This window comes from Abramis brama, assembly GCF_963993115.1.
Source record: "Abramis brama genome assembly, chromosome: 4".
NCBI lineage: Eukaryota > Metazoa > Chordata > Actinopteri > Cypriniformes > Leuciscidae > Abramis > Abramis brama.
This window is the reverse complement of record NC_139966.1, coordinates 15,966,127-15,978,266: the sequence shown is the minus strand read 5'-3', so window position 1 is coordinate 15,978,266 and position 12,140 is coordinate 15,966,127. Positions and strand designations below refer to the sequence as shown.

At 35.6% G+C, this 12,140-nt stretch overlaps 1 protein-coding gene across 1 annotated transcript; it reads right to left on the bottom strand.

Annotated features, from left to right (window-relative positions):
* Nucleotides 1–1,395: 1,395 nt before the first annotated feature.
* LOC311081736 (membrane-spanning 4-domains subfamily A member 15-like) lies at nucleotides 1,396–11,863 on the bottom strand. The gene is made up of 8 exons (XM_084112365.1): nucleotides 11,765–11,863; nucleotides 6,323–6,500; nucleotides 6,030–6,140; nucleotides 5,863–5,937; nucleotides 3,361–3,462; nucleotides 2,203–2,316; nucleotides 1,844–1,906; nucleotides 1,396–1,692 (listed from the first exon to the last, which is right to left on the bottom strand). The coding sequence occupies exons 2-8, from the start codon at nucleotides 6,473–6,475 to the stop codon at nucleotides 1,600–1,602; spliced, it is 711 nt and encodes a 236-aa protein (XP_083968491.1). The 5' UTR covers nucleotides 6,476–6,500; nucleotides 11,765–11,863; the 3' UTR covers nucleotides 1,396–1,599.
* Between the last annotated feature and the right edge of the window lie 277 nt (nucleotides 11,864–12,140).

The following is a 12,140-nucleotide window of genomic DNA, read 5'->3' as shown; positions in this document are numbered from 1 at the left end:
TTTTTCACCACAAGTCTGAAAGAACACATTTAGGTCTTTATTTTATTACACTTTGTCTGTTTGCGTCTGTAGATTTCTCATAAATTCAACAAAAGTTGGCGTTCTTAATCAACATACTTCTCCGCGATCGCTGCCCGGCACCCTGTCATCACATGCACTCTCTCTCTCTCCTGTACAATCCTGTCGGATCCAAATATGGTAATTTCCTTTTTATCAGCAGCCAATCGTGAAAGTAAAAGGGCTGAATGCACAATCTCATTGGCTGATGATAAATCTTTAAAGCCCGTTTTCTCAAAATGACTTTTCTCTCATACTCCAAGTCCGAAATCTCCACTTCAGTAGCACCTATATACACCAGTCTTGTACCTAGTTATATTATGAAGACATTTACAGAGGGATTTGTAAATATATTATTCCTAGCCTGATTTATATAACATTTTATTCCAAAAAACATGGTGAAAATCATTTTTTTAAGGCTATTGACAGTATTTTCTGATTTACAGGATAAGAAAAGTAGATATCCATAAATCCCTCTGTAATTTTTTCCCATCTAATATGTGAACACAATGAAAAAATGTTTAACCTGGCTTTATCCAATACTCAGATTTTGTTTTTTAAAATATATGCAAATTAGCGCATATTGAATTAGATATTGCCTAATTTGCATGTTTAAACATTAAATTACAGAAAACTTGTAACACATTTTTTTCTCATCTTAATGTAGGTAATCAACTGGGAAAGTTTCATGGTGATATCTGCTAGTTAAAAATGTTACCCTATTCACCTTATTCAAGCTGGTTTGCCCCTGTGTATTTATAGCCCTTGTGTTTCACTTGTTACTTTGTCAGTTGTTGTACATGTATGGTTGCTTCTAGTTCGGGCATTCTCGTGGTTTTGTTTATTTATCCCTGCAGTTCTTTATTATTTACTCTGTATTATTTCATTAAAACCCTGCAGATAGATCCTCGTCTTCGCCTGCTTTCTCCAGCACGTTACATCCTCATTGTCTGTGTAAATATTGTAAATATTATTTTCTCTTCATTCTTTCACTTTAGGCACTGTAAAAATAAATACTTTTGAGCGGAGTTTTTGAGTTGATCTTTTTCCTTTTGTTGCCCTGTCCTTCATATTTTGTTACACACACATCTTTATTTTAATGTTATACTCCCTTACCCCTACCTAAATCAAAAAGGGATTGAACACAGGCACAATACTGGTATAAACATGAATATCTATTGGTACAATTTGCATCACATGACTAAACTTTTTTTAAACGTTTTTAAAAACCTCAGTTTTGACAGTCCACACTACAACGCGAAAACGACGTTTTCAAATTTATCCACATAGGAGAACGTTTTCAAAATGCTTTGTTTTCATTAATAAAAATGCGTCTCAGTGTGGACAGAAGGACAAAACAGAGAAAAATATGCTTTTTATTTTTTTAACAACAATGTTATTTATCAAAAATTGTCACAAGTTTAAACAGCATTTAAAAGATGCCACACGTATTAGTGTGGACAAGACCTGAATCACTGGAAGAACCCGTGTGTCCTGTGAAAGCAGCAAACCCAACAGCAGGACCACAGCTCTGTCCACTTTTTAATATTCATATTTTGGATCAGCACATTCACTGTATTGTGGGGGAACATCTGCAGGATCATGATTCACGGAAGAGTTGCTCACCTGAGGTACCTGCAAGAAAAACAGGTATGCCATCAGCTTTAATGCTAATTTATTGATCATTCTAATCAATTCTTGAACACACACACACACACACACACACACACACACATATATATTTTCCACAAAGTGACATTAGACTGGTGCTACAAGCTTCTCTTACCTCTGATGGATTGGGTCTAAAGGCATAGGACTGTGGAATAACAACTTGGAAACTTGGAAGCACCTTCGGAAAAATACATGTTGCGTTTTATACCTTCTTACTGCAATATAAATTTAATAACATTGGATGACAGTTCTAGTATTACAGGTTCATAGACATCACTATTTCAAATGGAAAAAGGAAAAGACAAAAATCCTGTGGTGTTTGAAACTTGTGCAGATTATTGAAAACAATAGAAATTGAAAAACTATCCGTCTTTCTGTCAATCTGCAATGTCCTAGCAACCACCCAGAAAACCCTAGCAACTGCTTAGCAACCATAGCAGCCACTCAGCTTCTAGCCCTGAACGCATCACTCACCTGTGGAGAACAGCAGCCGTTGGCTTTACAGGCAAATGCTGACAGAACGATGGAGATGATAAACTCAAGGATAGAGAATACCAAGGACACACCACGGATCCCTCGGGAGAGGGTCTGAGAAAACACTCATCGTTAGCACAAATATCAATAAAATAAATGATAGAACTCACTCATACGCTGGCTGCAAGTGCAGAATGTACAATCCTTGAGGTTCATATGGAAATATAACAAATCAAACTTAATGTATAATGTCAAAGCCTTCTTGCATGGTAAACAGGGCTTGACATTAACTTTTTTGTTCACTAGCCACTGTGTCGAGTGGTTTTCAGAAGTTACAAGCCACTCAGCATTTTCACGAGCTACAATTTTACCAATACCATGAGGAAAAACTGCCATATAGATATTTTTAATACCATCTCATAATTTGGCTACAGTCAAACCACAAATTATTATAGCAAAATAAAGTAACTGTGACATTCTTCATCCAAAAATTCTTCATACAGTGACTACCAAATTATTCAGACACTTTGACCTGACCATGTTTTGCTTTAGTGTTTTTTCTTTAATTGCTAATGTGACCTTTTTACACACAGACTGAATAAAATTAAGCATTTCTTGGTAATTGGTTGACCTAAATTGGTATTATGTAATTGTGTAATTAAATTTAACAGATGACAGCTAATCAACCTAATTCATTTGTGAGACAGTCTAACAGAAGGATGAACAAAACCAGTGAAATATCAACTGATTTGATAACTCTGAGTTCTTGTAATTTTTTATTATCATTTTCTAAACTATAGCGAATAAACTGATAATGTGAGAAATGTTGAAGGTGTCTGAATACATTTTTGGAGCAAATGAAATGAGTGAGTGAGGAGAGACGGGTTTGTGTGTAACTCGCTGTCGCTATTTTTGACCAATACATTGCACTTAGTTTATTATTTCAGATGATTTTTTAAAAGACTATAATTGAAAAATGTATATATAAAATTCAGTCCGCCGAAGCGGCTAGTAGGAGTGACTGCAACACGCCACTGCTGAAATACACACACATTTTGGCGAGTGTTCATGTCAAGCCGTGATTCATGTAAATTAAGGTCTATTGAATTCTTCTATTAAATGCAAGTTAAACTGTGACTAGAAAAGTTGTTAACATACCGTATGTATAATAATAGTAGCAGTCAGCTCCCCTGAAAGGATAATAATGGAATTGCCTGCAAATATAGCACTTAAGATGTTCATTACAAGTGAACCTTTCACCTATAGACAGAAAAACAATAACAATAATTAGTTAGAAAGCACTTTACCCAGTGTGTTAAAGCAGATCATGAAACAATATATGGAGCACTATAAAAATAAATAATAAAGTTTAAATTATCAGAGGTCCACGTACAAATTACTCATGAAGACAGTACAATTATACAATGGCAATATCTCTCTTCAAATATAAAAAAAAAGTCTAATAATTTCAAATATAATACGGGTGTCTGTGTGTGGAACTATTCTTCTATGTACTATTTTACATTAGACAAATAATATTGTCTCCATTTTAATTGGATAGCAATACATTAATTTATGTCTGGCAACTTGACATGTTTTCTGTATCATGTAAAACTAAAGGTAATTTGGAGATCACCGATTTCTTTGCAAACTGATTAGATTTTGATTGGACTTCATTGATCTTTATGAAAATATAATGAATTTTATGCACAGTCAATCAAATTAACCATTTACAATGCATCCGGAAAGTATCCATAGCGCTTCACTTTTACCACATTTTGTTATGTTATGTTATATGTTATGTTATAGGCTTAATCCAAAATGGATCTGAGCCTCGACACAATCCTGTCTCAGAGCTGTACAGACACTTCATGGCTTGGTTTGTGCTCTGACATGCACTGTTAACTGTGGGACCTTATATAGGCAGGTGTGTGCCTTTCCAAATCATGTCCAATCAACTGAATTTACCACAGGTGAACTCCAATCCAGCTGTAGAAACACCTCAAGGGTGATCAGTGGAAACAGGATTGCACCTGAGCTCAATTTTGAGTGACATGGCAAAGGCTGTGAATACTTATGTCCATGTGATTTTTTTTTTTTAAATAAATTTATAATGATTTCAAACAAACTTCTTTCACGTTGTCATTATGGGGTATTATTAGTATTATTAACATGCCTAAGACTTTTGCACAGTACTATATATATATACAGTGAGGAAAATAAGTATTTGAACACACTGCTATTTTGCAAGTTCTCCCACTTAGAAATCATGGAGGGGTCTGAAATTGTCATCGTAGGTGCATGTCCACTGTGAGAGACATAATCTAAAAAAAAAAAATCCAGAAATCACAATGTATGATTTTTTAACTATTTATTTGTATGATACAGCTGCAAATAAGTATTTGAACACCTGAGAAAATCAATGTTAATATTTGGTACAGTAGCCTTTGTTTGCAATTACTGAGGTCAAACGTCTCCTGTAGTTTTTCACCAGGTTTGCACACACTGCAGGAGGGATTTTGGCCCACTCCTCCACACAGATCTTCTCTAGATCAGTCAGGTTTCTGGGCTGTCACTGAGAAACACGGAGTTTGAGCTCCCTCCAAAGATTCTCTATTGGGTTTAGGTCTGGAGACTGGCTAGGCCACGCCAGAACCTTGATATGCTTCTTACAGAGCCACTCCTTGGTTATCCTGGCTGTGTGCTTCGGGTCATTGTCATGTTGGAAGACCCAGCCTCGACCCATCTTCAATGCTCTAACTGAGGGAAGGAGGTTGTTCCCCAAAATCTCGCAATACATGGCCCCGGTCATCCTCTCCTTAATACAGTGCAGTCGACCTGTCCCATGTGCAGAAAAACACCCCCAAAGCATGATGCTACCACCCCCATGCTTCACAGTAGGGATGGTGTTCTTGGGATGGTACTCATCATTCTTCTTCCTCCAAACACGTTTAGTGGAATTATGACCAAAAAGTTCTATTTTGGTCTCATCTGACCACATGACTTTATCCCATGACTCCTCTGGATCATCCAAATGGTCATTGGCAAACTTAAGACGGGCCTTGACATGTGCTGGTTTAAGCAGGGGAACCTTCCGTGCCATTCATGATTTCAAACCATGACGTCTTAGTGTATTACCAACAGTAACCTTGGAAACAGTGGTCCCAGCTGGACATGCACCTACGATGACAATTTCAGACCCTCCATGATTTCCAAGTGGGAGAACTTGCAAAATAGCAGGGTGTTCAAATACTTATTTTCCTCACTGTATATGCTCATCAGGCCTGCATGTATTTGCTCAAAAATACAGTAATATTGTGAAATATTATTACAATTTAAAATGAAAGTTTTCTATTTGAATATACTTTAAAATATAATTATTTCTGTGATGCAAAGCTGAATTTTCAGCACCATTACTCCGGTCTTCAGTGTCACATGATCCTTTAGAAATCATTACTTCCGTTCAAAAGTTTTGGGTTCAGTAATATTTTCTTTTCTTTTCTTTTCTTTTCTTTTCTTTTCTTTTCTTTTCTTTTCTTTTCTTTATTTTTTGAAAGAAATTAATACTTTTACTTTTACAGTTTTGGGCAGTTTGTTTAGTCTTACATTAAATAAAGTTTGTGCTTGGACCCCTGAAAATAACAAGTGATGTGTACTTACCAAACACAAACTGGAGGAGGCTTCGCCATGGAGTTTATTTTCTGCAGCAATGCAGAGTGATCCTGTGATAATGTACTGAGAGGAGAGAGAAAGGATTCTTCTGTTAGAATATTTAGCTTGTGTTAGAAAAGACTGAACTGTACTTAAGTTGTATATTGTTTGCTTACGATGAGAGATCCCAAATAAGGAATACCAATCAAGACAAAGGTGGAATATACATTGACTGTAGCCACGATTCCCAACAGGATAATCAGCAGACCGATCAATATCTGGACAATCTGAGGAAGACCAGAAAACAGGCACTTATTGCAGGGGAATAGTGAATCACAGTTATTAGCTGAGCAGGGTTGCCAGATCTGCACAACAGTTTGTTAATGTTTGTACTACTGTATTTTTGGATTTTTTTCCGTACCTTTCCTCCTTCACACGTATAAAAATGAATTATTGAAAGATTTCTCACCCCAAGTGCTTTTGGTTGGCCTTTCAGGAAAGCCTGAAGTCCTTCAGCTGAAGCTGTCTGTGGCACATAAACAGTCACTGGAGCCGTTTGTTCTGGGGCCTGAAACTGGATGACCTGCATCAATGAGTTTGTGGGAATGACGGTACTAGACATTCTTCTTTCTGAATCTGAAATTGACCTTTTACAAAATCAAGACACATAAAAACATGTGAATACGAATATAAAATAGATTTTCTATTTTATAAATAGAAAATAAATAATCTTACCAGTGTATTTATTAAAATATATTTATTTCATATTTCATATTTAAAATTCATATTTATTATTATAAACAATCTGTGGTCTTCATATTCTGGAAACATTTATGAACGCAGTTGTGTCACAGAATTATTGGTAACTAGAATAACTCTTCACAGATATTATATTACAAACATCTTGTTTAAACTGATCTACAGCATCCCATATGTGGGACATTTGCCAGTATATACAGTGGGTACGGAAAGTATTCATACCCCCGGTAAATATGATCAAAAATGGCTGTAAAAAATAAATCTTTCATTCAAAAAATTTGATCTTTCGTTAAAAAAATTGGCAAAATTCTAACCTTTCATTTAAGTAAAAGAATTCAAATTGGGGGGGAAATCACATTATGAAATAAATGTTTTTCTCCAAAACACATTGGCCACAATTATTCATACCCTTTTAGTAAATACCTTTTTGCAATCTCCTTTTGCCAAGATAACAGCTCTGAGTCTTCTCCTATAATGCCTGATGAGTTTGGAGAACACCTGACTTGAGATCAGAGACCATTCCTCCATACAGAATCTCTCCAGATCCTTCAGATTCCCAGATCCATGTTGGTGCTTCTTCTCTTCAGTTCACTCCACTCATCAGGTCAGGGAACTGGGACGGTCATGGCAGAAGCTTCATTTTGTGCTCCCTAACACATTTTTGTATTGATTTTGATGCTTGTTTTGGATTGTTGTCCTGATGGAAGATCCAACCACGGCCCATTATAAGATTTCTAGCAGAAGGCGTCAGGTTTTGATTTTTTATCTGTTGATATTTGATAGAATCCACGATGCCATGTATCTGAATAAGAAATCCAGGACCTCCAGCAGAAAAATATGCCCACAACCAGTGTTGGGGAGTAACGGAATACATGTACCGGCGTTACGTATTCAGAATACAAATTATGAGTAACTGTATTCCGTTACAGTTACCATTTAAATAGTTGGTATTTAGAATACAGTTACATTGTTGAAATCAATGGATTACATGACAATACTTCTCTGTTTCACGAGTTTATTCACTCTCTAAAAAAATTAAGGCAACTACATGCATTTCCCAGAAGCCCCAATATGAAAAAAAAAAAGTGCGGTTTGCGTGATCAGTCACAATGGAGTCGGAAGAGGAGCAGCGGGAGCTAGAGGTAGAGATGGAGCCGGAACAACAGAGCAGGGCAAGAATGCGTTTCTATCTTGGAAATTCAAACAGCATATCACATTAAATAAAGAGAAGGGAGAACGAAATATAACTGTGCAGTGCAACCTCTGCTTGCCAGCAACCAACCTCCTTTCAGCGTCCAACTCCACCTTCAACCTGAAGAAGCATCTTAAAGTAGGCCTACGTTTTTTTTTTCAAATACGTGCAGTCAAAACTTGAAATATAAATTCTCAGAAAATGCATTAATACCAATAGTGAAACGTCTGTATATATCCATACTCCCTTAATAAAGGAGTCCAGACATTAGAAAAATATTGGTCTACATGCGTTTTATATTTAATATGAGGGAAATAAAACATGCGTGACACAAAAAATCTTTAACTTTTAGGTGCCAATCTGTGAATTACACTGCGCAAACCAAAAGTAATACTAGGCCTACTCACCGGATGAATAAGGGTTGGCTCTCCACAGAACATAAAATATTTATTTGATTTTATTTTTCGTATTCGCATTTATGAAGGAAAAAAACAATGTTACGTCGTGACAGTTCTCCGTTACGGACATGAGCGCTCTGAAAGCGGCACTAAAAGACTGCTTTAAAACTTTCACAGAGACCTCAAACAGAAAGCACAAAGCCTTTCTTTAAAGTGAATTTCGTTTTGTATTAATTGTATCTTAATTTTATTCAATATTTCCTCAACCAATTTCCTGGATTTAATAAGAAGTAAATATTAGCAGACAATAATCATGGAGGCGCCAGCGCGTGAACTGGAGCTGGTCTCATAATTGAACGCCCGTTTCACACATAGCCTACCTTGTTTGCAGTGCGTACGCGGTGCGTATTTTTTCCCTCCCGTACCCATGTTAACAGGTTAGAGCTTTCACACTGCGGTCCGTTTATCCGTTCCAGTTGTGGTGCGTATACAGCAGTGCAGCGATCGTTCCCGTACCGAGTCTATTTCTGCTGTGCTGCAAACGCTGAATTAAAGTGACAGCGCATGTTTCGTGGTCAAAATAAACACAGATTGAGCTGAAAATGTAGTAATTTCACCATAAATGCATATAATTAAATAAAATGTAGTAATACCATCATAAATGAATTTAATTAAATTCCCTGGTCATCTTTTTATTTTTAGACCTGGGTAAAACAATGAAAACTAGGCATACAGTTTACTTTAACAGGGCGAAAAAAATTCATTATTTGTGGCATGCAAGATTTAGCCTATTGTATTCAAATTTAAATGCAAAAGAAAAGGCATGAGAGTCGGCTGTTTTTGTCAATTTTAAGTTTTAATTTAAAATGTTTGTGATTTTAATAGCCTACATGTTAAATATGTTACCACTTGCTTGAACAACTTAATCTATATAGAAGTAATGCATTGATTAATACGTTGTTTAAATTGTTTAAACTTGAATACGTCTATTAAAGAGTGTGTAGGCTACAAAGAAAATTGCACAGGTGACAAAACTTTTTTAAAATAAAAGTTGCTGATAACTTCTGGATTTGAAATACAAATATTGTGTATGTGTTTGTGGTATCAGTGGATCAGTTACGCACTGCAAACGCATCATATGTGAAAGCACTATAGCGCGTGCTGCTCCTGTACCACATACGCACTGCACACGCATGTAATCAGTATGAAATGTGCATTTCTCTCTGGCGCGTTCACTAGGCTACTGCGAAGATCGCGAGTCAGCATCGTCAACTACACAAAGAAAACACTTGTTTAATAAACAATTAAAATATCTCCTTTCTATATTTGACATATTCATAATTATTACTTTTGCGGTTCTTTGTGACAGCTTTTAGGTGCTTTATTGGCACCACCGCATCACCGCACCCCAAGGCCTGTTTATTAAGCAGGATTTGATGTCCGACACTTATGAAATGCAATTCAATGTGGAAGTAATCCAAGTATTCAGAATACGTTACTCAGATTGAGTAACGTAACGGAATACGTTACAAATTACATTTTTGGGCATGTATTCTGTATTCTGTAACGGAATACATTTTGAAAGTATCCTTCCCAACACTGCCCACAACATTAAAGATCCAGTGGTATATTAAATTGTACACATGGGGTACTTTTTATCCTTGTGTGCACCAAACCCATCTAGCGTGTTTGCTGCCAAAAAGCTCTTTTTTTAGTTTCATCTGACCACAGATCCCTGTGCCGTTTGAAGTTCCAGTCGTGTCTGACAACTGAATATGCTGGAGTTTAGTTTTGGATGAGCGAGGAGCATTTTTCTTGAAAACCTCCCAAACAACATGTGGGGATGTACTGTAGGGGTTGTTTGATTTTTTTTTAATAGGCTTTCTGACCCCAAGACTCAACTAATCTCTGCAATTCTCCATCTTTGATCCTTGAAGAGTCTTTGGCCACTCAAACCATCCTCCTCACCGTCCATTAAGACAATATAGACACACGTCCTCTTCCTGGCAGATTTGTAACATTTTTACTTGATTATAACTTCTTAATTATTGCCCTGATGGTCAAAATGAGTATTTTCAATTATTTAGCTATTTTCTTACAGCCACTTTCTATTTTGTGATGCTCAACAATCTTTTGCTGCAAATCAGAACTGTATTATTTGGTTTTACACATTGTGATGGATGATTAAGGGAATTTGGCCTTTGTGTTTCCTCATATTTAAAATCCTGTGAAACAAGAAGTCATGGCTGGACAATTTCATGTTCCTAGTCACCCTGGTGTGCTGAAAAAGGTAAATATTAATGGGAATATACTTCAGAGATATTTTATTCATAAAACATTCTAGGGGTATGAATAATTGTGGCCAACGTGTTTTGGAGAAAACCATTTATTTCATAATGCGATTTCCCCCCCAATTTGAATTGCCAATTTTTTTAATGAAAGATCAAATTTTTTGAATGAAAGATTTATTTTTTACAGCCATTTTTGATCATATTTACCGGGGGTATGAATACTTTCCGTACCCACTGTATTTAACACAATAATATCTTAGTTAAAACCTAAAGTAACACTGACAAATTATTTGAAAGCTTACAATCTCTAGTTTTCATTTTTTTACAGATGAGCAGTAATTTATCAATTTGCAACAAGAATGTTTCATTCTCATTAGGCGTGTTCAGGCCTTTATTTTGAACATGAACATGAAAAATCTTGAAAGATTGGTAGAAACCTCAGTTTGTTTTCATAGCAAGAGTTCAAAGAGAAAAAAAGGTCTGAAAATGTTTTAAATATACAGAAAAAAATGAAGGATTCTCGATTTGGTATGCAGTGTTGAGCTATAATGCACATACATGTTTTTTATTGCTTTACTTGTAGGTTGAATACAAATTAAATACTGCCAAACTGCCCATATTACTTCTGTATAGGATGACTACTTCATACATTTTATGAAAATTATGGAAATAAATGGTTCAGATCACTCAAACCATATATGGAAATGGAGGCGCCCTTATATGGTCAGTAATAGAGCTTGTTTGTCATCTAGTGAAAAAGTGTGTTACTGCGCCCAAACAAAATCTTACTGAAAGCTATTTTTTGTGATACCTATCTAAAATTTGGAACACAACTTGTTCAGATTTTCGGATTTGATTTTCTAGCAGTTTTAGAATAAAACATATTTTGTAAAATATATATTTTATATAAAATATAAATAATTATATTTTAAGATTGTACATTTTAATATACTAAAACTTCTATAACTTTCATAATTTATTTCACTTCTACAATAATCTGGCAAATGTCTTCTTTAAAACAAAACCAACCATAGGTCTATATTCCAGCATTCTTGAATTACAACCATTTCAGTTTAGATAGTATTTTCATGTCTATGCGGAAAAACAGTTAAGGGTTTAAAGCATTTAACAAAAGTGCCCCACTGCCGTTATAAATCCATACATTACCAAATAAAGTAAAAACTACTCTTTAACAAAATTAATAACAACAAAAATGCAAACATAATGCAAAGATAATAATTTGTATAAAAGTAGTATCTAATTTGTTTTACCAGGGGAGGAAACGATGCACTCTTCAGTTGGTTTCTCCTACTTTGCTGTGTGTTCTTATAGTTCACTCCTCTGAGATAACGCATTCTGTGGTGTAATACTGTTTCCCAGAATGAAAGTTAAGGTGGGGGGAGCTCAGATGGTTAGGAGGGGTGGCAAAGCTACACACTGTTTCCAGGAAATCAAGCCTGAAGCACTACTGTTAGCCTATATAATCTCTTTTCAAAATAACAACAAGATTAAATTAAATCTTACTTAATTTGTCTTTGTTGTATTTTATATAATCTGCATGCTGGATGAGAAAGTCAAAAAGCATTCGGTCTCCCCTACATTCATTCATACATAAACAAATAAATGTCTTTTTTTTTTGTCATTGCA